This window comes from Phlebotomus papatasi, chromosome 3, assembly GCF_024763615.1.
Source record: "Phlebotomus papatasi isolate M1 chromosome 3, Ppap_2.1, whole genome shotgun sequence".
Lineage (NCBI taxonomy): Eukaryota > Metazoa > Arthropoda > Insecta > Diptera > Psychodidae > Phlebotomus > Phlebotomus papatasi.
Genome location: NC_077224.1, coordinates 74,395,270 through 74,421,966, shown reverse-complemented (window position 1 = coordinate 74,421,966; position 26,697 = coordinate 74,395,270). Strand labels below are relative to the sequence as shown.

Below are 26,697 nucleotides of genomic sequence, written 5' to 3'. Positions count from 1 at the left end.
CTAGCATTTTTTACCGCGGATAATCTTCCAACAGGGGCGCTGGCTGTTCCAACTGGAAATTGCCGCAGTGGCGCTGCAGTCGTGTGCGACGACGGTTCTGAGGAAAAATAGTGATGGAGGAAAAGTTTTTCTTTCCAATTTACGCGTGAATTTTCTCACTTTTCCACCATGTGAGCGTGGAAAAGGCTCCAAAAACCTCAAAACTCTGTCTCAAGTTGCATTGTCCAAGTGTGTGTTACGTGTTTTTTGCATTTTAGACCATGTTTTCCGCTCAACACGGCCTCCCATCCAATGACGGTAGTGATGATTACAATTTTGAAAAAGTGGAAAATGCCATGAAATGGAGAGGTGTTTTCGTGAATTCGCTCCGGAAGGTGAGTCTTTGGAATTCGTAAAAGTCCTTTGGGTAGAGATTAAGGTGAATTTGTTGCTGTAGGTGCTGGAACAGGTGCATCCAAATATGACAGCTCAGGATGATGCCTTGTTCTATGTGGAGAGTCTTTGTTTGAGGTGAGATTTGTTGCTATTTTTCACGCACTTTGACTACCAATTTCGCGCTAAATTCACACAATATACCTTGTTTATTGTCTCAGGCTGCTGGCCATGCTGTGTGCAAAGCCACCACCTCACACAATTCAGGTAAAATCAGTTTGAAAAAGTCCAAGGATTGACTTTTAAATGATGCATTTGCTAACCCCTTTCTGCCTTCCGGAAATTTTGTTTTGCAGGACATTGAGGAGCGAATTGGCAAGACATTCCCCACACCAATTGACAAATGGGCCCTCACGGAGGCCTTCGATACTCTGGACAAGTCCAAGAAGAAGAAATCTGTCCTTCCAGTGGACAAAGTTCACTCAATGCTGCAGAAAGTAAGTGCCTTCCGGAAGATTCCCGGACATTCCTTATTTCTTCCAATTTTCCTTTTCACAGGAGGTGCTTCAGTACAAGATCGACATTTCGGTCTGTGTCTTCCTGGTGGCCGTCCTTGAGTACATCTCAGCGGATATCCTGAAACTGGCCGGGAACTACGTGAAGAACATCAAACACATCGAGATATCCCGAGAGGATATTGAGGTTGCCATGTGCGCAGACAAGGTGAGTTCTCAATCCTTTCCAACCCTCAATGGGTGATCTTTTTTTTCAATCCGAGACACCAGTTAAAATTAGTAATAAATTCGCACTGGGAAGGAGCTTTCCGGAAAGGGTAAGCTACTTCCTGGTTCAACTTTCTGGGGCTCCAGAGGGGCTTTGCGGTAGTCTGACAAGTTGCTAAATCACAGATTAGTCACAATTCTAGCCACTCACAAGATGCTTCTTAACTGAAATCTCGAGGAATTCTCATTCTCTGTCTCATTTTTAGTTTTCAGCTTCATTTCACTGTTTAACAGCTACTGACCTAAAATAGTGGAGCACTTATTTTCTTTATTTTGCAAAAAAATACCATGATGCAAATACTGAAGCATAGAAAGAAATGTTTATAGATTTTAGGGCTTTTAAAATTAAATTTTAAATTCCTTATTTTTTTTACCAAGAAAAAAAATTCCGGAAACTTTAAAATTTACACTGAGAGAAATCCGAAAAAGTTAAAATAACATTCCGGAAATGTTAATTTTACCCTGCAGTGTTGATCCGAAATCGGTGTAAATATTACCCTTTTTGGATGTATTAGGGGTTAAAGTTAACCTTTTTTATGTTAATTTGACCCTTAAAAAGGTGTAAAATTAACATTAAAAAATGTTGATATATTTTTTACACCAAAAAAGTGTTAAAATTATGAGGAAAAAAAGTTAATCGCACTTCAGTTTTTTTCTCGGTGTAGAAATGATATTTTTTGAAAATTTAATTTAAAAAAAAATTGAGATGTATCTGTGTCTAAGCCTTATATTTTTTTCACGTGTTTTTTTCAAAAAGTTTTTATATTATGCTTGTTTTTTCAAAATTTTGAATTTTATGATTTTGAAAATATTAATTTATTTGGTCAATTAACTAATAATACGGGTTTCAGACCTAAAGCTCAGCCGTATGGCTTATCTGCTGTAATTTCTTTTCAATTACGATTTTTGGATAAAATTAACTTAGGATTGGATTATTAACGGTACTGTGTTATCACACTTGCCCATTAATATTTTAATATACTTCACATTAATTGTCGATAGTGAGAGTCCAAATGTGTAATTTGTGTGTTTGAATCATTTTATATTCAAAATTTGATCTATTTGTTGATAAAAAGGTAGTCTTGGCCCGTAAAATTTGATATAAATTGATTTATAGCATTAATGCGAAAAATTAATGCGATTTTTTCTTTAGTTTTTTAATGTAAAAAATATTTATGCTTTAGGTAAATTTAAACTTATTTTTGCAGGCCAAGTTCACTTCTTTATCAACAAATAGAAAAAAAACCCAAATATTAAGTGACTCAAAGACACAAATAACATTTTTGGACGCTCACAAGCGACAATTAATGTGAATCACATTAAAATTTTAATGTGCAAGTGTGATAACGCCGATAAATAGCCTATTAGGTTCAGAAACTGGGCTAACCTTTACTCAAAAGAACGCTTACGGCTAGGCATTCTAAAACCTTTTTGAAACAAGAACTATTCCGAATGTAAACTCCGGTTGATCTTTGAACTCTACAAGTTTAACGGCAAATGATCAACACAAAGAATGACACATTGCACGTCTAGGATCAACCTTTCGATTCCTGGAAACTTGCAAAGTGTAATTGCGATGCTTCCTTTTACGGAGAAGAACAACCTAACCTTCCCGCCTTTCTAATTTTCGTTTTGATTTTTTTGAAATCTCGAAAACCTAAAATTGGGAAAGCCAAAATACTAAACAGTTGAAGATCTCCATTCGGTCGAAATCCGGAAAACGAAAATTCCGAAACAAGACGAAATCCCAAATGCGCCAAAATTTCGAAGAGCTAATAAAATTCTGAATGATTCAAGATCTCGATTCGATCGATATCCTGAAAACCAAAACCCTGAATGGGCCAAAATCTTGAAGATACAAAACCCTGAATAGATCAAAATCCAGATTCGGACGAAATCGAGAAAATATGCCGATATTTCAAATGGATTAAAATGTCGAAGATCCGAAATTCTGAATGGAACAAAATCCTGAAAGGCTCAAGATCCCGGCCCGATCGAAATACCGAAAACGAAAACCCCGAATGGACCAAAATCCCAAATGGGCCAAAATCTCGTAGAGCTAAAATCCCGAAAGCCAAATTCCCAAAATCTCAAAAAACGAAAACCATGAATGGCAATAAATCCCAAAAGAGGCAGAAATGTCGAAGAACCACGATCTCGAAAGCCAAAATCCTGAATGGTTCAAAATCTATATTCGGTCAAAATCCAGAAAACCAAAATCTTGAATGGGCCGAACTGAAAACCAAAATCCTGAATGGGTCAAAATCCCGATTCAATTGAAATCTCGAAAACCAAAACCCCGAATTTCCCGAAATCCCAAATGTACCAAAATGTTGAAGAGCCACAATCTCCAAAAGCCAAAGTCTTGAATGGGTCAAGATCCTGATTCGGTCGAAATCCCCAAAACCAAAACCCTGAATGGGTGAAGATCTCGATTTTGTTCAAATTCCAAAAAACGAAAACCCTGAATGATCCGAAATCCCACATAGGCCAAAATCTTGGTTCGGTCGCAATCCTGAAAACTAAATTCCTGAATGGTCCGAAATCTTAAATGTACCAAAATTTCAAAGAGCTTAAATCCTGGATCAAGATAAAAAAAAATCGGTCGAAAGCCCAAACACCAAAATTTCGATTTGGTCGAAATGGTCCGACATCCCAAATTGGCCAAAATTTCGAAGAATCAAAATCTTGAATATGAACTCAATGGGTCAAGTAGTAGAGCACTCGCTCTATGATGCAAGTGTCCTGGGTTTGAATCCCTTTGGGACACCAGGAATTTTTATGGCGTTAAAGGTATTCGAATTTGCAGTGATCTTCACTGCACTTGATTCCATGGAGCATGGGACTGACAACTCTATCCCTGTATAAGAAAAAAATAATAATAAATAATAAACATTTATTCATGCCCCAAGCAAAGCATTTTACAATTAAGGGACTATACAAAGGGACTATAATGGATGTTCCGAACTCCCCTTGCGGGAAGGCCTAAGTTCCTCTATGGAATGTTGTGCTGCCATTATTATTAATCATAATACCTTGAATAGGTCAAAATCCAGATTCTAATCTCAGGTCAAAATCTCGAAGATCCTAAATTCTGAATGGATAAAAATCTTCAATAGTTCAAGATCCCGATTTGGTCGAAATACCGAAAACGAAAACTCCGAATAGGCCGAGATGCCAAATGGTCCAAAAATCTCAAGGATTCAAAATTCTGAATGAAACAAAGTCTTCGATGATTCAAGATCCCGATTCGGTTGAAATCCCGAAAATAAAAACTCTGTATAGGTCGTAATCCCAAATGGGCAAAAACCTCAAAGAGCTAAAATTCCAATAGCCAAAATCCTGAATGGGTCAAGATCCTCATTCGGTTGTAATCCCGAAAATGAAAATCCTGTATAGGTCACAATCCTAAATGAGCTAAAATCTCGAAAAGCCACAATCTCGAAAATTAAAATTCTGAATGGTTCAAGATCTCTATTCGGTTAAAAATCGAGAAAACCAAAATCTTGATTGAGCCGAAATACTCAAAATCAAAATCCTGAATGAGTCAAAATCCCGATTCAGGTGAAATCTCGAAATCCAAAACCCTGAATGGCTTGAAATCCCGAAAATTCCGAATCGCTCGAAATTCCGAAAACAAAAGCCTGGAATATGCCGAAATCCCAAATCCTAAAAGCCAAAATCCTGAATGTTTCAAGATCATGATTCCATCGAATTCCCGAAAATTAAAATCCGTAACGCTATAATTCCGAAAGACGAAATCGAGAACGCCAAAATCCGGAATAGGCCAAAATACCAAAAAGTCAAAACCCCAAATAGATTAAAGTCCCAAATGGTTGAAATCTCATAGGAATAATTTCCCGCTGCAATTTTTTAAACCATTCACCATTTTGGCTTTAAAGAGGTCAATGTAAATCTTAGATTTTCAGCATTCCGTTTTAGACTTACTAACTTTGAGTTTGAGTTTTCAAATTCTTTACGTTCAAATACGGTTTTACTGATAAAAATGACGGTTCTAATGGTTCCGCCGATTCCGGCACACCTTTTAGATCAGGAAAATTTTATGAAGTCGAAATTCGAATCCATGTCTTTCTCACACGTTTTGTATATGTCTATCTCATTCTTTCGTACTCTTCTTCTTTTTTGAAACGTCACAACGAATTCAATTTAGCTCAATCACAAATTTAAAGCCCTGAATTCTCTAAAAGAAAATTCTAAATTAATAATATTCCGCTCCAATATTTTTCGTCACGATCTGTATTCCTCATTTCTTGATGATTTTTGTTTTTATTTTCAAAAGAATGTAACGTAAAAAATAGTTTTAAAAAAAATCTAATTAAAAAAAAACTAGATCTGCTTATTTTAGTGCCTCACCAAACACATCTTTAAACTTTTAAAAGTTGATTTATTACTAATTTTAAGTTGGTTTATCAGATAAAAACAAAAGTAATATTATTTGTATACGATATATGTTGCAAAAATCATTATGTTTTTCATGCTGTCCTCTTATTTATCAAAAAAAAAAAAAATCAAAAAAAAAATATCACAAAAACCAAAAAATCAATCTCACAATCAAAAAACAAAGGTGGTAGGTGGAAAAACGATCTTATTTAATTAAACCAGAGAAAGAAACATTTTTTACTCCTCTTCTTGTTTTCTTAACATTTTCCTTTTGACCTAGTTTTTGTCTGAAAAATACCATTTAATCATTTAGCTGTGTGAGAAGGATACTTTTTTATCCCTTTGAGAGTCCGAGAGTGATATTAACATTTGATCTTAGAATTTGATCTTTTTATATTATTTCTTTTTTTTGTTTTCAAACAAATTAGTATTTTGACATTTGATTATTTTCTGGTCCTGAAATTTTGTGTTTCCTTATCAATTGGTTGCTGTCTGAATATTATTTTTTAAAACTAGCATGCACACGTAATTCCCTTCATTTATCGCTTCTCACATTCTTTGCTATTTATTTATTTTTTATTGCCGGAAAGAAGATGTGTCTGCTTTTGTCGTAACAATTTCTAGAACTCTCTCTTTCCAATTTTTTCCCATTGTACATACATTTTCTCTATCTGTCGATTGATTTTGTTCAAGATGCATTTGATCAATTGAGGCTATCTTGTGCAGAAATAATCACAGATTGGTGTTTTTTTATTTTAAATATTTGTGGGTGGTAAAATGAGAAATGTACGATTGATGGGCCCCTGTACCTTTGTAGGTGCTCATGGACATGTTCTATCAGGGCGATGGAACAGGCTCTGCAGCTCCTAGTCCTCTGCCGCCAACACCAAAAGTCACACGCACCTACGAAGAGGTTGTCAAGGAGTTGATTCACGACGAGAAACAATATCAGCGCGATCTGCACATGATTATTCGTGTTTTTCGCGAGGAACTAGTCAAAATCGTTAATGATTCCAAGGTAAGTCCTTTTCTGACATCAATTTAAGACTTTTAAAGCATAATTATCACAAAAAATGAATTTTATAAAGAAGGAAGAAGAAATTACGATTTTAGTACACATTAGTAATAAACGGATTTCAAATTGGTACGTTCTTATGGAAAATTTACCGTTTTACAACTTTCCCGAAGAACATTTTCGTCTATCTCGAAGCGAAATATGCCTTTCGAGCCATTTTCTAAAAATTGATTTCATGGAAGTTCTAAAAAGTGTTCTAAAACGGAAAACCTTCTGTCATTGTGATTGACTTTACTAGCGACTATTTTAAGTGAAAATAATTTTCTAAATTTCTAGCATTAAAACTTCTCATTAATCGTTTAGAAAATTCATAAAAGACGAAATTAAGACGAAGTAAGCTGAGTAAACGTCACTTTTAGTACAGAATCTTGTCATTTGTCTCCAGCCTGGTAATTTCTTATAAAAGAACTTCTGGATGGAAAATTCTTTGAAAAAAACTAAAACACTGCTTTCACTGCTTAGAATTTTTTCTCCGGAAATTCTTTTACCAAAAATGTTCAATTGGAGGAATAAACGACAAAATCCTGTACTAAAAATCACATTTATTTTGGTCACTTCATCGCCAGTTCACATTTCTTTTCTTTTTAAATCAGGGATGAGTTTTTCATGCTAAAAACTTTAAAATAGTCACTCATACACAAATTTTGGATAATAATTTGATCAAAATATTAATATTATACAGTACTAAAAATTTCAATATATATCTTTCTTTGATATTCTCGTTGGAATTCTTTAAAGTATTGGATATTTAACGATGATCTTGAAGACTAGATATTGAAAAAAATTAAACTTGGGTCTCTTTTATCTTAAAATGATATCAAATTTGAAAATTTTCAGTCTGAAATATTTTGTTTTAAGTCGCCATACTTTAATTTTGAAACACTAAAGCTTTGCTTTGAACTCAGATCTTAAATAATCTGATTTTGTACTTAACAAAGCATTTGAAAATGTTGTGGAAAATTCATAAGTTTAAAAAAAATAGATCAAACTTTTAGTACACGATCAATATTTTGGCTAAAACTCGCTCTAAACTACTAAAATTAGTACATTAAAATCTGGAAAATTAATAAGATATTAGGCTTTCAAGTGAAGAAAATTTTAAACTAAAATTGAGAAATCCGCAAATGGATTTAAACTTTTCTGACAGGACTTGCATTGTTCTAAAAAAAATTATACGGCTTTTGAAGTACTAAATTTTCTTCTGATAGTCTATTAATCAGAAAGAAAAGGTTACAATTTTTTTTTTAGATCAAGCCAAAGGGATAATCTCGGTTAAGTACTAAAAATAGGTTCTAAGTTTGTCAGGAGAAGTAAAATGCGAATAACATTCAAATTTTGAAAAAATGAAATAGAATGCTCAAGATGTTGCTTTATAATAAAGTTTTAGTACATAAATTAAAAGCCGAATCGAATCCTTTGTTTTGTTTTTCTTTCAAAATTATATGATCACGGAAACATCTAATTTGATTTTGACTCAAATGTGATTAGAACTAAAGATTTATTAATTTTTTGGTTTACACATTTTTAAATTATGCGGGGAATCAGTAAATTTTATCTGGGAAACATATGAGGTTATTTTAGTACTGAACACAAATAGATATAATTTTTTTTTAATTGCAAGTTTTTAGTACTTGCGAAGTACTAAAATAATCAGACGCATGACATTTTCGGTTTTAGATAGTTTCTTGGCGTGCCGAAAGCTCTTTCGAATTCATTGAGTGTTTTTAGTTATTGTAGGGTGATTAACAAAAAAAAAAACAAAAAATATAAATAGAGAATAAAAGTCAAGGTAATTTTAAGTAGTTAACCAAAAACTCCAAATTGTCAACGCAATTGTTTTTCAAGATATTACGTGTAATAGATCCGAAACAAGATAAAATTTTACACTAAAAGTATCTACATTTCTTTAAAACTAATGTCACTCTCTGAAAACTGAAGAGAATAACATTTTTAGTACTTACATAATTTCAACGAGACTGTGTCCCAATTAGAAATTTTAATATTAAAAATATAATTAAATTTCAACATTTGCTTTGTGTATAAATTCGTTGGAAACGCTACGCAGCGATGTGTCGTTATGGAAGCAAAGAATCCAAAAATTTTAGATTGAGTACTAAAATCAAAAATCATTGATCTAGTTGACCCGATCAATTGTTTCATTGTCAAAGTTAGATATCCTTCAACGGAGACATCTTTACTTTGAATTTCCAGGAATTAGAGGCAATATTTTCCAATATAATTGACATCTATGAAGTGACAGTGACACTTCTGGGTTCCCTTGAAGATGTCATTGAGATGTCGCAGGAGCACACGCCACCCTGTGTTGGCAGTTGCTTCGAAGAGTTAGCCGAAGCGGCTGAATTTGATGTTTATGCGAAATATGCCCGTGAAGTTACCTCTCCACAATCAAGGGAAGCTCTGGCCAATCTCCTGGCACGGCCAGAGTCCAATTCCCTGATTGCAGCTGGGCATGGATTTCGTGAAGCCGTTAAATTTTACCTGCCTAAATTGCTCTTGGGACCCATATGGCATGCATTTTTGTACCTAGACTACATAAAGATTCTGATGGAGAAGAGTCCGGCTCGTGATGACCAGGAGAGTTTTGAACAGGTTCAGGGATTGCTGAAGCCACTGCAGTGTCAACTTCAGTATATTGTTTCCACATTGCCTAAGTGAGTCTAAAGTTTAGGGAGAGAAAGTTGAAGGGGTATTTTCTTATTGGGATTTTTTAACAGGGAATCAATGGTAAGAATGCACAGCAGAGCAAGAAGACAAATTGCCATCGAGAAGACCAAGGAGCTTCAGAATACCGTTGAACACTGGGACAAGGATGTTGGACAGTGTTGCAATGAATTTATCAGAGGTAAGTCGATAAATATTTTTGTAGTAGTAGAATTGACAGAAAAGGACTTTCCTTCAAATTCACTGAAATCAAACAAAAATTATAACCCAGTAATTTATCAAAATTAATTAAAGGAGTGGAATATGGGAATTAACGTCAAAATTATGATCGCATATTAAATCAAAATGTGTGTAGTTGAAATGTAGGAATGTGACGAAATGTGCCAAATTGACAGATCAAGTATGACTGGCAACCCTAATTCTAGCAGTTAGTATTGCTTTTCGGTTACTTACTATCCCAACAACGAAAATATCGGCTTTCAAAAAACTGGCGACCTTTCACTTTTTCGAAGCATGGTGCGGGAATATCAAGGAGATGATCTTCCTCCGGATGTCCGGATGCGTCAGAGGGTGCAATCCTTTCAGGACAGGAAAACACAAAGTTCTTTACCAAAGCTTTCGGCGCTTCAACGCTCCTTCCTTAGTGGTCAAATTTGTGATTTTTCTCTGAAATTTTGTCCGCAAAGACTATCCACTACTCCAATTGAAGATTTACAGGGAAAAATGGGAAGTCGTCGCGGGTGCTCCTGCTTCTTCTTGGATATTGTTCCGATGCGAGCTTAGGAATTGTCTACCAAAAACTGCCATACCACTTGGCAAGATCCAGAAGAGATTATCCTTGATCTGTGGAAGGAAAGCTTTCCATCAGATTTTGTTAAAGTAAAGAAGACCACTCCTGTTGACTTCTCCTGTATTCTTCGGCAACGTTGGAAAGCTTGATGGCTCCTTTTTTAGATATGGAAATAGAACGGTGGATTGTCTGACCATAGTTATGTCTACTTCGTCCATTTGTATAAAATGTAACAGTCAACCATCCCGGACACTTTTCGCACTGTTCTAGTTGTATAACTAAAGTAGGAGCCATAAAGTTCCGAAATCACGAATTCGAGATCAGTGGATTCGAGCTCAAGGCAAGGGGATGTCCTCCTCGATCCTCTTCAATCTTACCCTGGAGTATGCAGTGAGGAAATCCGAGTATAATGAGAGGACATAAATTTACTATAAGTATTCGCAGACATTGGCCTATGCGGACGACATCAATATCATGGGCCGGTCCACACTCGAGGTTAAGGAGACTTTCGTCGAAGTGACCGCAGCAGCTTAGAGAATGAGACTCTACGTTAACGAAAGTTAAACGAAGTACATAGTCACTGGCGATACAACATCCAAATCCCGTCGGAATGTCTCTTTGGACGAGTGAAATTTTGAGGTTGCTAAGGACTTCAAATACCTCGGATCGGAAGTCGAGAGACTCGCGGCGGGGAGTAGAAGTTTCTTTGCACTCTCGTCGATATTTCGATCAAGGAACGTCTCGCGGTCAAGAAAAATCAAAATATACAGAACCATACTGAAGTTAGTCATAACGTATAGTCTGGAAACTACCGTTGACTCGCACAGAGAAGAGAAAACTGCTAACCTTTGAGAGACAGGTCCTACGACGAATCTACGGGCCTTTCCTTAAGGAAACTACAGGGGAATATCGAATAAGGTTGAACCACGAACTGGAGGAGCTTTATGAAGAGGTCGACATTGGCTCCGTTCAGTAATAACCTTTCCAAGAGACAAAGCCACTTCAAAGCCAAGCCAAACCTATTCGAAAATCTACCGGAAGCCTAAAGTGCAAGTTCATATACCCGCCGCTTTAGCGCTGATTGTTCTGCCATTTCGAATTTCGATATTTTTGACACTTCAATCGTCAACAATGTCAACAACAGTGTGCAAAAGTTTGCTGCAAAAAGTGAATTTTGTGTAGTTTTGTGGAATTTCAGGATGGAAGAATTTCTTAAATGCTATTTCATTCAATGAAATGTCTTTGATGAACTTGCTCACTTTTGTGTAACTCGTCGGTTTAAACGTTCGAACTTCCAACGGGTTTTTAAGTAAGTTCTCTCTGATATACCTTCGAATCGGTAAAGGAAAAACCTCAACCGGAGAGAGCTTTCAAATCGGGAAGGTTATTACTGAACGAGAGGATTGTTTGTTATTCCACGGTCGGGGCAGAGACTATGTCTCACACTCTCGTTTACTCCCCGGTGAGGATATTCCACCGGTGGTTGACCTGGGAGATAAGGCAGGATTTTCTGGTAGTGATGATGGAGGATGATTTGGGAATTGTCGGTTTGGACTTCTACCTTCTCTTTCTCCCGAGCTTCCTCAGTGCTTGCCTTAATCTTGGTGCAACTGGTGAGGCTAACTTGGCCTTGGGCTGACTAGTGAGAGATCAGATGAAGAAATGGCGGAACGATCTGCACTCGCTGACAGCCGCTGATCAAAGAGGCTGAGTTGGTATTTCTTATCATCAATTGCATTTCCTTACCCTCCAATTCCTTCTGAGGTTCCTGCACCCTTCTCGTCTCGACGCATAAACTCTTTCAGTCCATTTCGAAAACTAGTTGTACACGTAACAACCACGAAATGATAAAATGGCACAGCATAGCACCATTACAATTTTCTGAACATGATTTAATATGCGATAATACATTTGTACGTTAGTTAGTTAGTTTCTTCGTTAGTTCACGAAGAAATATGTCAAATCTGGGGTGATATGATAACTTTTTTTCGATAGTATCGACTGTCGATTCTGAAAAATTTAAATGATAGCTGTACTTTTTACAGCTAATACATATCGACGGCTCTATTCCATACTATGCTAAGTCGACTTAGTTTTATATTACTCCGAGAGATATGTTGTTCCTGAGACCGAGATCTACAACTTCTGAAAATTTGGTGGTCATCCGATGTTCGGGTAACGAGATATTTGAGACTTTTGAAAAAAAATTACACGGCAGCATAGGAAATCACCAACTTCAAATGGCTCTCATGAAAAGTTGTCATTCTGAGATAGCAGAGTATGGAATGGAATCGTCGATATATTTATTAGTAGTCACATTTTATCAAGAATGTCAAAATAAATGGCCTATCAATGCGTAAAAAATCATCATTCACTTAATATACGAGATACAGATTTATCGATACTATCGATTCGATACTATCGAAAAGTTATTATTCCACCCCTGGTATCATTTCGGTAATCTACTTTGGAAAGTTGATATCAAACGATAACCATTCTGAATAGACTGACAGATTAGATGGTTTTCCTCGTTTTCCCAATATGAGAATCTTCTAACGAACAAACAATTTGGTACAAATAATGGTCTGTCGATAAAAACATGATTTTGATAGATATCTTTAATAAATCGCTTTCCTTCACTTTGGCTCTCAGTTCCACTCTATAATCAAATTCAGCCTCAGCTCATAAATTAATGAATTAAAAGAGAGAAGAAAACTTATCGAAGATGTGGAAACGTTAAAAATAGATGAGTTTCTCTGTTAACAAGAAAACAATAAATTTCATGTAATATGGTGAGGAAATCTTCATCATTGATGTAGTATTGTTTTCGGTCAATATCAAATTAATTGGATTTTTTTGGAAATGTCCAAAGAGAAGTCCAGAGGCATTTATTGAGTAAATGCAATTGGATTTGAATTCCTGGTAGTCAGTGTGTGTTCTTTTGTCCGTTGCAGAGGACACTCTGGCGAAATTTGGGTCAGGGAAGAGGATAACAGAGAGGAAGGTGTATCTGTTTGATGGGCTTCTAGTCCTGTGCAAGGCTAATACGAGGCGTCAAACAGTGTCAGTGGGTGCTACGCAAAATTATGATTTTCGCATGAAAGAGAGGTTTTTCATGCGAAAAGTCGAAGTAATTGACAGAGCAGATACCGATGAGCTTAAGCATGCCTTTGAGATATCCCCAAGAGTTCAGCAGGCTGTTGTACTAATTGCTAAGAGTACACAGCACAAGAATGATTGGATGGCAGATCTCATAATGGTGAATACAAAACCGATGTTAGATCGGATTTTGGATAGTATTCTGCTGGATATTGAAAAGAAGCATCCACTTAAGTTACCTAGTCAGGATATTTATGAGTTTGCTGTGCCTGATAGTCCAAATAATATTGTGTTGGAGGAGAGGGAATCAACTGGGGTGCCACTGATAAAGGGGGCAACACTGTACAAGTTAATTGAGAGACTAACCTATCACATTTATGCTGATCTCAAATTTGTGAGAACTTTTCTCACCACCTATCGATCCTTTTGCTCACCACGTGAACTCCTAACCTTGCTCATTCAGAGATTCAACATTCCCGATCCCAGTATTGTGTATGAAAGTAGTTCCGGCACGAAGGAAAGTGAAGATACAGATAAATTGCACAAATGTTCCCAACGTGAAGATTGGAAGAGGTATAAGAAGGAATTTATGCAACCGGTGCAATTTCGTGTACTGAATGTTCTCAGGCACTGGGTTGATCACCATTTTTATGATTTTGAACGTGATGGTGAACTGCTAGAAAATCTTTTGGCATTCCTCACGACAGTCACTGATAAGTCAATGAGAAAATGGGTTGATCCATTCTTCAAAATTGTCCATCGGAAGAATGAACAGGAGGAAAATCACAAACAGATAACTTTTAGTCATAGTCCTCCGGCTATTGAGTACCATTTGCAGGTGCCGGAGAATGAATTTAATCTCCTAACACTGCATCCGCTTGAGCTAGCACGACAATTGACACTGCTAGAATTTGAATTGTACAAAAATGTCAAACCATCTGAACTTGTTGGATCGGTTTGGACGAAAAGAGATAAGGAACTGACAAGTCCAAATCTACTGAAAATCATCAAACACACCACAAACTTCACGCGTTGGCTGGAAAAGTCAATAATAGAATCGGAGAATTTTGAGGAGCGCGTTGCAATGGTGACACGTGCAATTGAGGTTATGATGGTGCTACTAGAATTAAATAATTTCAATGGCGTCCTTTCCGTTGTATCTGCCATGGGTAGTGCATCGGTCTATCGGCTCAAACTCACCTACCAGGCCATTCCGGAGAGGTACAAGAAGTGCCTGGAGGAATGTCGGGAGCTCAATAAAGACCATTTTCGGAAGTATCAGGAGAAATTGCGCTCAATCAATCCACCATGTGTCCCATTCTTTGGCATGTACTTGACCAATATTTTGCACATTGAAGAGGGCAATCCGGATCTATTGCCCAATACTGAACTCATAAATTTCTCCAAGAGGCGAAAAGTGGCTGAAATTACGGGAGAAATTCAGCAATATCAAAATCAGCCATATTGTTTGAAAACTGATCCAAAAATTCGACGTTTTCTCGAGACATTGGATCCGTTTGAGGGGAAAAATGACACTGACATCAGTAACTACCTCTACAATGAGAGTTTAAGAATTGAACCAAGGGGATACAAGCAAGCTCCAAAATTTCCAAGACGTTGGCCAGAATTGACACTCAAAAGTCCAGGAATTAAGCCAAGAAGGCACAATAATAGTGGAAGTTCCATTTCTCTGATCTCCCTTCCCGGATCTTTGCCATATTCCCAGAAGAGTCTAACTATGAGCAGTAGCGAGGGAGATTGGTCACCAACAAGTGGCATTTCACAAGTCTCCCAAGAATTTACAGTGTTTGCCAATGTTAACATTCAGGGTTCGCACCATAGTAGCCTAATGAATGTTTCCCATCCTTCAACATCCCTAAGTACCCTAGCTACATCATCAAGTATCGATCTAATGGATCAGGCAAGCATTGTCACAGCCTCCACGAGCCATGTGCCATCGACTCAGGGTGTACCTGAGTTGCCAAAGAGGTCTAACAGTATTATCTCAATGGCGAGTTGCAGCAATATCGTCATTGATACAGTCAAACCCGTTCTCAGTCCTCGGAGTTTCGACTCCACTGCCAATTCCAGTACTCTGCCATCGAGGAGTTCTCCGGTGGTGAGTCCAAAGGTTTTACAGGCTTTCCGGGAGGACGGGGATCTGCCGACACTGAGTCCGAGGGGAGAGAGATTGGGGACACTGCACAGGGAGCAGGAACAGAGGACACCATTCCAGGGAGCAACTACCACTACTACTGTGCGCAATTCTGTTCGAGGGAGTACTACAAACATCACGTGAGTACATTTTTAACAAATTTAATCCCAAATTGACAACTTTGCATTTTATTTGCAAAGTGCAAAGTTTATTTGCAAAGTGAAAACAAGGAGAATCCAATAGCGATTTATGATTGATTACCTTGCAAAAAAGTGGTTTGAATTGTAAAGTGTAAAGGAAAATAATTCTATGTCCTTGGAAAAAGAGATCCACTATGAAATTTTTATTCCACTTCTGATTTTTGTCGACTCGTTAATCTAGAAAATCATAAAACGAATTTTAGTGGATTAAAACCAAATTTTGAGGACCAAGTTCAGCTTTTTCACCCTGAATACGTCAAAATGAATACCCTGAATACGTCAAAATTTATATAATTGAAAACCCAAAATAACATATTTGAACGTATGATAGTTATAAAGCCTTAATCTTCAAAAGGACTGCAAAATACTTAGATTTGTACTTTTACCCTATGGAAATTAATTTTCCCATCAAAATTTCATAAACGTTGAATAAACATTGCGATCTGTCCCTCTGCCGAACGTCATTAGATTTAGAGGTGAAACAGTTCGAGATAGAGACTTAAGGTTTTCAAAAGCCATCCCAGGTATCAGTTCAATGGTTATTTATGGATTTGAAAGAATGTAGCCTGTAATATAGATACCAAAAGACATGGATATCTCCGATATCCCTAATCCCTGATATCTCTGAGCGTTTTGCTATATAAATGTACATGTAGTAAGATACTAAATGTGGTCGGGCTTTTGTCCTTAACTCTTTCGTCTCCTTTGGGACACTGGGTACCCATGGAAACAATATTTTTTTTAGACTATCTAGAATCGATAAAAATCCGATTCTTCTGAATAAGTACAAATTATAAGGATGTCCAAATCTAGGATATTTTTTGCAGGATCCTAATTAACTCAGCTTAGATATTTTTGGTCAAAAATCGTGAATTTTCGATTTTCTGCTTCCTTAAATTAGATGTAAAAAATAAGGTGGCTTAAATTAGGTGTAAAAGGTGAAAAATTTGACAAAAAAATACACAAGTGAATACACAATAACTCTATTTAAACGAGTATTTACATTTACAAATCAATAAATTCAAGATTTATAAAGAAATTCACAAGAAAATAAATTTTTAAGCGAAAAATTAAAGATGGCGAGCACTCAAAAAATTTCACAAAGTATTTTTCCTCGCGAAATAGAAGTAGGAAAGACACAACACAATAATATCAGGTTCGTAAAACACATCTAGGAACTTTTGCTAATATATTCCACTAGTTTATTTGGAAGAAAAAGGAAAACTTACTCCGAAAATTGCTGAAAACTCAAGAGCAACTGAAATGACGTGACACGGAGGAGCGCCTCTCGTGGTTTTCACTCACACTTTCTTTTTCCGTCAACAGTTCATCGAGAAAACCCGTTAAAGTTCGTCAAATTTAAATCAAAAAATCGATGCGATGACGATAAAATTTTCGATGACGGTTTGTTGGGGAATTTAAAAAAGGCAAAAAACAAACGAGCAGTAAAAAATTCTAAATGGGCAGTAAAAAATTAAAAATGAGCAGTAAAATATCTAATTATGGTCAGTAAAAAACTTAAATATTTACAAAAATGGGCCTAATTTATATAATTAACATTTAAAATAGTTCTACATAGAGGGAAAAGCCCTTTATTTTCCCTTTGCCAAAATTTGGACGATAATATCACTGTTTCAAATTTTTTTGTTACTGATCAATTTTAACTTTTTAGTGCTCATTTATTCAATGCCTTTAAAAAATAATCTCGAAATTACTTTTTCAAGTCGAAAAAATTAAAGATGGCGCGCAAAGGAATTTTTTCAATGTATTTTTTCTTGCTCAAATCGAGCAGAAAAAAGCATTTCACAACAGGAAATTCTTTGTAAAACACATTTACATAATTTCAATATTATTTTTCACTATTCTTTTTTAAAGAAAAATGAAAACTTACTGTGAAAATCGCAGAGACAAATATGATGCAAGGCACTCGATGCGAAGCACTTTTGACAAGTAACGCGGACCAGCGCCTCTCGCAGCCACTTCGCGACACTTCGTGTATTCCCGTCAACAGTCATCGAAAAAACCCGTTAACAGGCGCAAAAATAAAATCGAAAAATCAATGAGATTCCGATTACATTTTCGATGAGGATCGATGAGTTGATGGATAAATGTTATTTTGTCCCCACGCCAGCCGGATAACGAAGAGACATTTGTTTGGCATTATTTGAACTTTCCGCCATTTTGAATGAAGATTACATAACCTTATACTCTGTGAAGAAACAAATGAATTGAGAGCGTCAATCTTTTGAAACCGACTAAATCTTCTTGAATAATTAAGTCCTCGTGCCTTTTTTGTGCTTAAATCAATCACTTGACCCATTGAGTACCCTTCAGTTGAATCCCTTTGTTAAAGTTTATTTTGATGGATTTTTTAAGGTTTTCAAATTAATAAAGCTGTAGAAAATGTATTTTTAAACCGATTAATGCAAGTAAGAAATCGTTGGAAAGGCCTTGAAAATCATAATTAATTTTAATCGATTTTAATCAGTTCTCAACCGATTTTGATAAATAATTTTGATGTAAAATTCAATTGGTATTACCCTTAAACCTATTTTGGTTAATCCTTTGATTGAATTAAGTTCAAATCGGGTTTGAATCGTTCTAAATTTTTGCAGGTATAATGTTTTGTTTTTCTTTACTCAAATATCTTTCTTGAAATATTACCCTATTTGTTTTCAAATTCTTTCCTTATTACGTTCAAAAATCTCTTTGAAGCAGAAATTGTGTTGTATACTAATGTTTATTTTTTTCAATTACATTTGTGGATAAATCACACGTCTGTAAATCAACTTTATCCAATTAATAAAGTTGAATGTAATGAGCTCACGTATATAACAGCATTCATTTCAATGTCAGTGCTATATGTCTTGCAATTATTTACCGCATATTGTTTGACCTCGGAAGTTGCATTGAAAAAATTTATTGATCTCAAAAACTGATTTTTCATTCACATTTTTTAAATGTGAGACACATTCCATCGGAAATTACTTAACTAGAGAGAGAGAGAAATTGATGGTAATTTGTATGGGAAATGAATGGGTTTTATTATGTACATATTTGGAGAAAAACTAATCTCAATTTTCTTGAATCAAATATTTATTTAAAATAAGATGAAAGTGAGATAAGGAAAAATACCCAATACACAGATAGATGCTTATCAATCGAAAATAATTACTATTATTGAGAAATTGTTTCTCTGAACAAATTATGTATTATTTAAAAGGCGTTTTATAATATCGAAATGGATGATTACTTAACTAATGTGAATATTGAAAAATATTCAATTGGATGGAGATTGCAATTCATCAAAGACAAACTAGTTTTTTGAAAATATATAAAACAGTCGGAAATAATATTCGATAAAATTCAATCGTATGAATAAAGCAAGAAAATTATCTAATCAAACAATAACGTTAATGATGCACTTTCTCATATTCAACAATTGATGCTTTTCTTCTGCTTTTGCACTGTACAGGGCTTCAAAATTGTGATTATGCACTTGTATAAAATGTATTTAGGCATTTTATGCTTTGGTTCATTTGATTTTTATCTAATTAAATGAATTATTTATAAAACAACATTGGGAAAATTTGACTTGCAGAGTCAAGAAGATTCTTTTAAAATAGTTTTTGTTTTTTAAATTTTTTGATGGATTAACTAAGAATATTTCAAATATTATAATTCAAGTAAAATTGCTTAAGATTTAGCTCATTTAAAGGACATTTTCACCAAAGAAAAGCGCCTTACCTGGCTTGAATGGTCTTTTATTGAATCTTATGAGCTTTTCAGAAAGCTAAGTCATTAAATTTGATTAATTAAAAAACCTTGCACAATATCAAAAATTTCCAAAGAGATATCTGGGAAGACTTTTGATCATTTTTTTAAAGGAAAGTCAAATGGAAAGCTGTAATGTCGTCTTAGATAAACTTTCAGGGAAGCTCTCATGTTTTGCACATCTACCCAAAATAATCAAAATCGGTTTAACATTGACTTTGGCTAATTTTTGAAAAAAAAAATCTTTGGAAAAAAGAAGTTTTGAAGAAAAAAATTGTATTTTCCATTCAATTTTTGATACATTTCTTATCAGATTCTTCAAGAAAGAGATGGTAATACGCTCTAGTTTGCGGGATGCTCGAATTCACGAAATAGGGCTCTCCGTGACTTATATTTCCGCGCGATTTTTGACCATTAAAGTTTAATTTAAAATTTAATTTAATTTTTAAAATTTAAGCAAGTCGGTTAAGAAATAGGCCCCCCAAAGTAAGTTTAAATTAGATCTACGAAAATTCGATGGAGCCGTTATCGAGAAAAAAACCCGAAAACATGGTTTTGGAAGGGTTAGAGGCGATGAAAAAAAAAGAAGGAGAGACTCCCCTAGATAATATTGATTTATGGGAGGTCATCGATGACCCGAAGCCGATATCTCCTAACGTTTGGTCTCTCTAGATCGAAAAAATATGTACAACCAATAAACAAAAATTTTCGAACAAACATTATGGAATCATTGCTAATTGAGTCCGGTAAAATCGGGTTGGAAATTTCAAGACCTTTCAAAAAAAATTCAAATTTAACCAAATCGGTTAAAAAATAGGCCGTCCAAAGTTGTTAAACTTTGGATTTGAACTTAAGTAAGTTATAGTAAAAAAAGAGATGGCAAAGCGTCCCAGCTTTGCGGAATGCTCGAACTCATGTGATAAGAGCTCACCGTGAATTAGTTTTTTGCATGATCTTTTAGAATTACTGATCTACTAGAGATCAAATTGATTCATAAATCACAAAAGCATTTGAAAATCAAAAAATCGGTACTTAACCGATTCATTGCCGATGAAGACCAATGCAGCCGGGTTCGAAATTTCAATACCTTTCCAAAAAATCCAAATTTAACCAAATCGGTTGAAAAACGACCCTTCCAAAGTGGTTAAATTTTGACCTTCAATAATTCAAAATGGCGAATTTTCCGGTCATAGGTATGTTTGGGCGAAATGTTCGCCTGGACTAGCTCTAAAACATATCTGAAAATCATTGAAAAAGCTTAGGCCAATTTTGAGAAAAACCGAAAAACATGTTTTTATGGGTTGCGAGGAGAATAGGAGAAAAGGGGAAAAACGTCTAGAGATATTGTTTTTTATTGGGGGTCATCGAAGACCGAAAGTCGATATCTTTTACCGTTTGACCTATAGCTCGAGAACAAATTTAAGGTCGAGTAAAAAAAAATTCCCAAAAAAGTATTCAAAATCGGTACTTAACCGGTTCATTACCAATGGAGACCGATACATCCGGGTTCAGAATTACCTTTCCAAAAAATCTAAATTTAACCAAATCGGTTGAAAAACGAGCCTTCTAAAGTGGTTGACCTTTGACCTTCAATAATTCAAAATGGCGAATTTTCCGGTCATAGGTATGTTTGGGCGGAATATTCGCCTGAACTAGCTCTAAAACATATCTGAAAATCATTGAAAAAGCTTAGGCCAATTTTGAGAAAAACCGAAAAAACATGGTTTTGGAGGGGACAGAGGGGGGAAAAACGTCGAAAGATACAGTAGACTCTCACTCAATCGGCTCTTTTTCAATCGGGCGACAAATTTTGTTGACAATTTTCACGTTTAATTATGAAGCTAATTCGCTGTAGTTCTTCCTATTTTATCGTGATTCTTTATAATTGAGCGCTTTTTGTGGAATTTACAAAGGCTTTGACGCCCAAATCTATCGATAATCCGGATGACATTTCGGCCCATATTCCCGATTGAGAGAGAGTCTACTGTATTGTTTTTTTATTGAGGGTCATCGAAGACTGGAAGTCGATATCTCTTACCGTTTAAGCTCCAGAACAGTGAAAAGTTGAAAAAAAAACGATTATATAACTACTCTCTCTTTGAGTTCGAGCAGTAAAATAGGCCGTCAAAAGATGGTTAAACTTTGGCTTTGAATTTAACTAAGTTATAGTAAAAAATAAAATATCTTAATCATCAAAATCGTATTTGAAGATTTTTTCCAGTAAAGTCAAAGCAGCTCTTTTGATTCTAAGAATATTTCTTAAGAAAACGTTAAACCAAAATCATCAAAATCGATACAGACATTTTTGAAACAACAGAATTTTTTTCAGAAATTAGTCCCTAAAAGGATGTTTTCCAAAGGTTTTAGGGTAAGTGTGCAAAATTTCGGCATAGTTGCGTGCAAGCGCCGTAGTCTCGAGTTTAAAATGTGTTTTCATAATACAAATTTATTTTTAATTACTGCTTTTTGGCTTCTATAAGGCTTGGAACCTTATAGACAGTTTATCGTCCGTATTTTGTCTAAAATCATTCATAATACATTTTAAAATGAATAAAAATATAGACATAGCTTTGGTGGCATATTTCGGCCACATTCATTAACATAGTTCCTTGCCCTCTCGGAAGTCTTACAAAGTCTTTTTCACATTATTACGTTCGTCGAAGCGACATGTTTTGTTATTTTTTGCATTGTACAATGTCTAGAGTATGCAGAAACTAAAAATTCATAGATATTCTAGAAACAAAAAAAAGTGTCCGGAATTGCAAGCTGGCCGAAATTTGGTACACTTATCCAACTAAAAGATTATATTCGTTTTTTTCTAAGTGGATTAAATTGGATTTGTTGACTTGTTTGTTATTTTCCTATATTGAAAATGATAAAAGAAATTCCCTTTGCACTTGACAATTCAATTTTTTCAAAGTATCAAGTTAAAAAGCATTTTTGAGATGAGTTTTTGGTTATGTAAAATTTTAAAATTGCAGGACAAACCAAGAATCGGAAGGTGCCCAAAGTCAGTTACCGGGCAGCCCGAAGATTCACACGACAGAGCCCGAAGTGGGTCCTTTGCCCATTTCGCCGCACGTCAATGTCCCAAATACTCATACCTTCAATCACGTTCCGCCCCCTCTTCCTCCGCGAATCAAACGTCGCGAGCCACTCGATGGCGCCCAAAGTGCACAGCTCAAACAAGCCCCGGATGCACCTCAGTTGCCACCCAGGGATCTCAGTCCTCCGCCACTGCCGCCCAGGCACCATTTGGCCGCCAGGGCGCAGGAATCGGCGGCAGGAGTGTACAATAATTTTGAGCAGAATCAGGCCAGAGGAGGAGATTCCTCTTCTGGTGAATCCACGCCCAAGCACCATCTCATGCTGCCGCATACCAGCACCATCATGATGAGGCGCAATTCGGCGCTGGACAGGAGCCAGCGGCAAAGCACATCCTCCGGTGGTCTTCCGTCGCCGCCGGTTGTGGAGGTTGGCGGATCCATTGGGTTCAAGATTGTCAGGTGAGTTGGAAGATTCTTCATTTCAGGGTTTTAGCAATTTCGGAATGACTAACTTTTGTTTGCAGCTCCACTCTCTTACCTCAAGTGGTGATACCAAAATTACCTCCGAAGCCGAAACCACCAAATTCTGGTAAGTCTGAATTTGTTTAATTTTACAGGAATTTTGTAAAATTTGCAACAATTTTTGCGTTGAGTTAGATTTTCCTTCTGAAGAAGCCCCGCCCACAAACTTACCCCAAAAACGCCCCCTGCAGGAAATACATGATCATTTCAATTAAGTTGAATTTTATTGTCATTTTGTGTGGTTAATTTTTAAATTTCTGGATTTTTTCTTGATTAACGAGACTTTTATGAATGCAGACAAAATCATTTTCAGAGGCCACGCCCATTAACAATATTCCCCGCCTTCCGTACGATATAATGAATATTACATGGACGAATTCATTTTAACACTAAACCTACCAAGATCAGTAAAATTTACCGGTTTAAATTTGTTTTTACAATTAACACATTTTTAGAAAACGCTGCAATGTCACTATCAAACTTTATGCATTTATTAAAATAAGCATGTTATATATTTTTCAGTGTTTATATTTTCATTTTTTCTTCGCTTCCAAGAAAAATTTGTTGAACGGTCGGTAGGTTTAGTGTTAATCTACTTGATATCGCTTCCTAACTATCAAACCAAATAATCTAGTAGATTGACGAAAAGGCGTGGTAAAGGTGAGAATTTGTGACACCACGCCCATTTATGTCATTCAATCTTCGTAATCTAATGTATAATGTGAAATTGCTACACTTTTTTTTGTCTAAAAGACTGAATCTTGTGAGTTCTGTCGGTTCTATCTACAAATAAATTTAGGCCCCTCCCCTTTCTTAAGTTATGGCTAACTGAGGATAATATTTTAACATTTTCAGTATTAAATCAGTTTGTGGAGCATTTAGGGCGTGCAAATCACTTTAACTGTTTTAATTGGTTGTAAACAATAAACCAGTGGACAATAAACCACACCCCTTAAAGGAGTAACATCTACCAGAACGCCTGAAATTAACGGTTTTTGTGATTTTTGACTTTCCTAATCCATCAGTCAATATAAATTTTTTCAGGGTTTATTACAAATGATTTAAGGAGCACAAACATATTTTTTATTTCGATTTCGAAAACCGAGTGGCAGCACAGCAATGCACGGACTCAAAATCGATATTTTGAGGCGCTTCGCGGATAGCAGTGAAACTCAGTAATTTTGCAATATTTCTTAATAATCCTATGTGCTTTTATAGAGAATCTATCTAAACAGATAGGTACCCTGAAAATTTCAAGTCATTCAGATAAAAATTACTCAAGTTCTACTGCTTTCCGCGGAACGCCTAAAACCATCAAACCTCACTCCGCCATTTTGTATTCGAAATAGAAATGAAAAATATGCTTGTATTCTTCAAGATATAACGTAATAACCACTGAAAATTACATAATGAACGATACATTAGCAATGTTACAAAAAAATCACAGAGAACTTGTTAATTTTAGGCGTTCTGGTAGATGTTACCCCTTAAAGAGTTGTAATTGAAAACAAAACACAAAATATGAAAAAAAAAGGGGTGGCAAAGCGTCCCTGGCTTTGCGAAATGCTCAAACTCGTGACGTAGATGCTATACCGCAAAAGTACTTTTGAATGATTTACCTTTTATCGGTTTTTCAACCGAATTCAACCGATTCATAAATCTCTCAAAAGATCCCCCAAACTAGTTTTAAAAGTAATAGGATTGATTTTCAGATAAAATTTTTTATCGGTTATGAACCGGTTCACTACCGATTCAAAACTAATTGGAACCGATTCAGTTTTATAGGAAATTCCAAGACCTTTCCAACGACCCCAAACATGACCCCATTTGCTTAATAAATGCGCTCTCTAGTGTGTTTTTAACCTTTGACCTTGAAAAACCGTTATTAGGTATGATTCAACGGTATTTTCGTATAAGGACGAAATGTTAAACGAAATGTGTAAGAACGAAATGTGTAAGAACGAAATGTGTTACGCCATTTGATTAAACCTTAGGCCTTAAAATCATTGAATGTTCTAAGCTCTGTCTATAAATGATTTTAGGACACTCCCGTTTTTTTTTAATGAAATTATGCCTAATTGAAGTTAAAGTTTCATGATTTTCAATATTTAGTATTTGGTTATGGGACCATTGTAGCACGCTGAATATTCAATCTAATCACGTTTATTGCTTTAATCGTGGTGGTTGGGGTCTAAATAGTCACGCCTTGAAAAAGCCACGCTCAGAAAAAGGCACGCCCATTACAAACTTATAACCGGAAAAAACAATAAGTGAAAGAAAATTTTGGGTTGCCACGCCTTCTGAAATCCTAAACCAATTTGTGTACATTATCCTTAGCCAATGCAAACGAAAAAGAAAGATTCCTTATTGCGACTAAGGCTTATCGCGGCCAAATGCCCGGTAGCGACACAGATTTGTGCTCCCATCCGAACATTTCCAGGTTATGTTACCGACGGGCTGATAGTGTTTCCTGTTAGCTAATCTCCCGGGCAACAGAGCTATCCGCCAGTAGGCTTTGCTTGGAGATAGAAGCGGGAAATATAAACTCCTCGCGAACAGGGAAGAGAATGCCCTAGTCGGGCTCTATTTCGCTATTATGTGGAAAAATGGGCGTGGCTTCTAGGAACCGCCTAGCCTACAAGTAAGTTTACGGGACTTTGCTCAATAGAAGTGAAACCCTCTCTAAATTTAGACGCTCAGGACAAGAGTGGCCTCCTTTGAATTTCCCTTTTAAAATGTTCTACTCTTGCTTTGCCCGCTTTAATTGATCAAATCCACTGTAGAGGACCTAAGGAAACCAAGTTTGTGGGAGGAGCTTAAATATTTATTTTTTAATGTTTTCTTATCACATGTAAAAAACGTAAAAACTGTTTTAAAATGCATTTTAGGTGCTCTAAAGAAGCAGTTGTAAATTTTACAAATATCCTTTTTAATATTGTTTTTTTTTATTTATTTGTTTTTTTTTACAAATTATGACAATTTTCTCTTTGTATTTTCTGCAAATCCCATCAGCGGATCGTCAAACAATGTTTTCATATCCTGGAACAACAAATTTAGACTAAAATAACTCATATGTTGGTGTCCAGCATAAAAGAGAAAATTTTCACAATGTGTAATGATGTTGTTGAGTTGGAAGGGAGGGGGGGGGAAGCTGCTGAAAAACAAGTTAGAAGAAGAATCGTCCAGATTCTTGTCAATAACTTTCACAAGAAAGACCAATTCGAGGAGGATTGTTTCAGGGAAAATTCCAAAATTTTCTCACAATAATTCCTCCTTTGAAGAGTTAATTGTAGAAATTTTTAAGGGATTATTATGTGATTGATAGTGAAAAAAATAACAGTTTACAGAGAAGAGTTTGTAAAAAAAATAAGAATGATAAATAATAGAAATTCTATTATAGACAAAAGGGATGAGGATAGTAAAATGCATTTAAAAAGCGTTCAAGGAAACAAGAAAATAAAGTGTTTATCAGGGATTCATTTTTTTTGTTCGAGAGAAAAAAATCCCACGTGTTTTATGAGGTAAAAAAAGTAAAAAAAAAAAAAATAGATGAAAATTAATGATGTTGATTATAAAAAAAAGAGAGAATTTGATAATGCCAAGTATCTTTTAAAGAATACACCACAAAGTGAGATATTTGAAAGAATGTGCATTTTATTGTCAATGTATTTGTAGAGATATTAAAACAAAAGATTAAAAAAAAACATGAGTATAATTGTAAATTGTGCGAAGTGAAAATTCTTGCAGAAAAGAACATTCGCAGTAAAAAAAAGTAAATTTGTTGTAAAATGTATTATA

General features: G+C 35.5%; 1 protein-coding gene across 1 annotated transcript; it reads left to right on the top strand.

Moving 5' to 3' along the window:
• Nucleotides 1–63: 63 nt before the first annotated feature.
• Nucleotides 64–26,603, top strand: LOC129807344 (protein son of sevenless). Its single transcript, XM_055856552.1, has 12 exons — nucleotides 64–374; nucleotides 437–510; nucleotides 594–639; nucleotides 729–869; nucleotides 931–1,095; nucleotides 6,373–6,573; nucleotides 8,842–9,302; nucleotides 9,366–9,493; nucleotides 13,057–15,496; nucleotides 22,312–22,836; nucleotides 22,902–22,966; nucleotides 25,912–26,603. The coding sequence occupies exons 1-12, from the start codon at nucleotides 261–263 to the stop codon at nucleotides 25,959–25,961; spliced, it is 4,410 nt and encodes a 1,469-aa protein (XP_055712527.1). The 5' UTR covers nucleotides 64–260; the 3' UTR covers nucleotides 25,962–26,603.
• The last annotated feature ends 94 nt before the right edge of the window (nucleotides 26,604–26,697 follow it).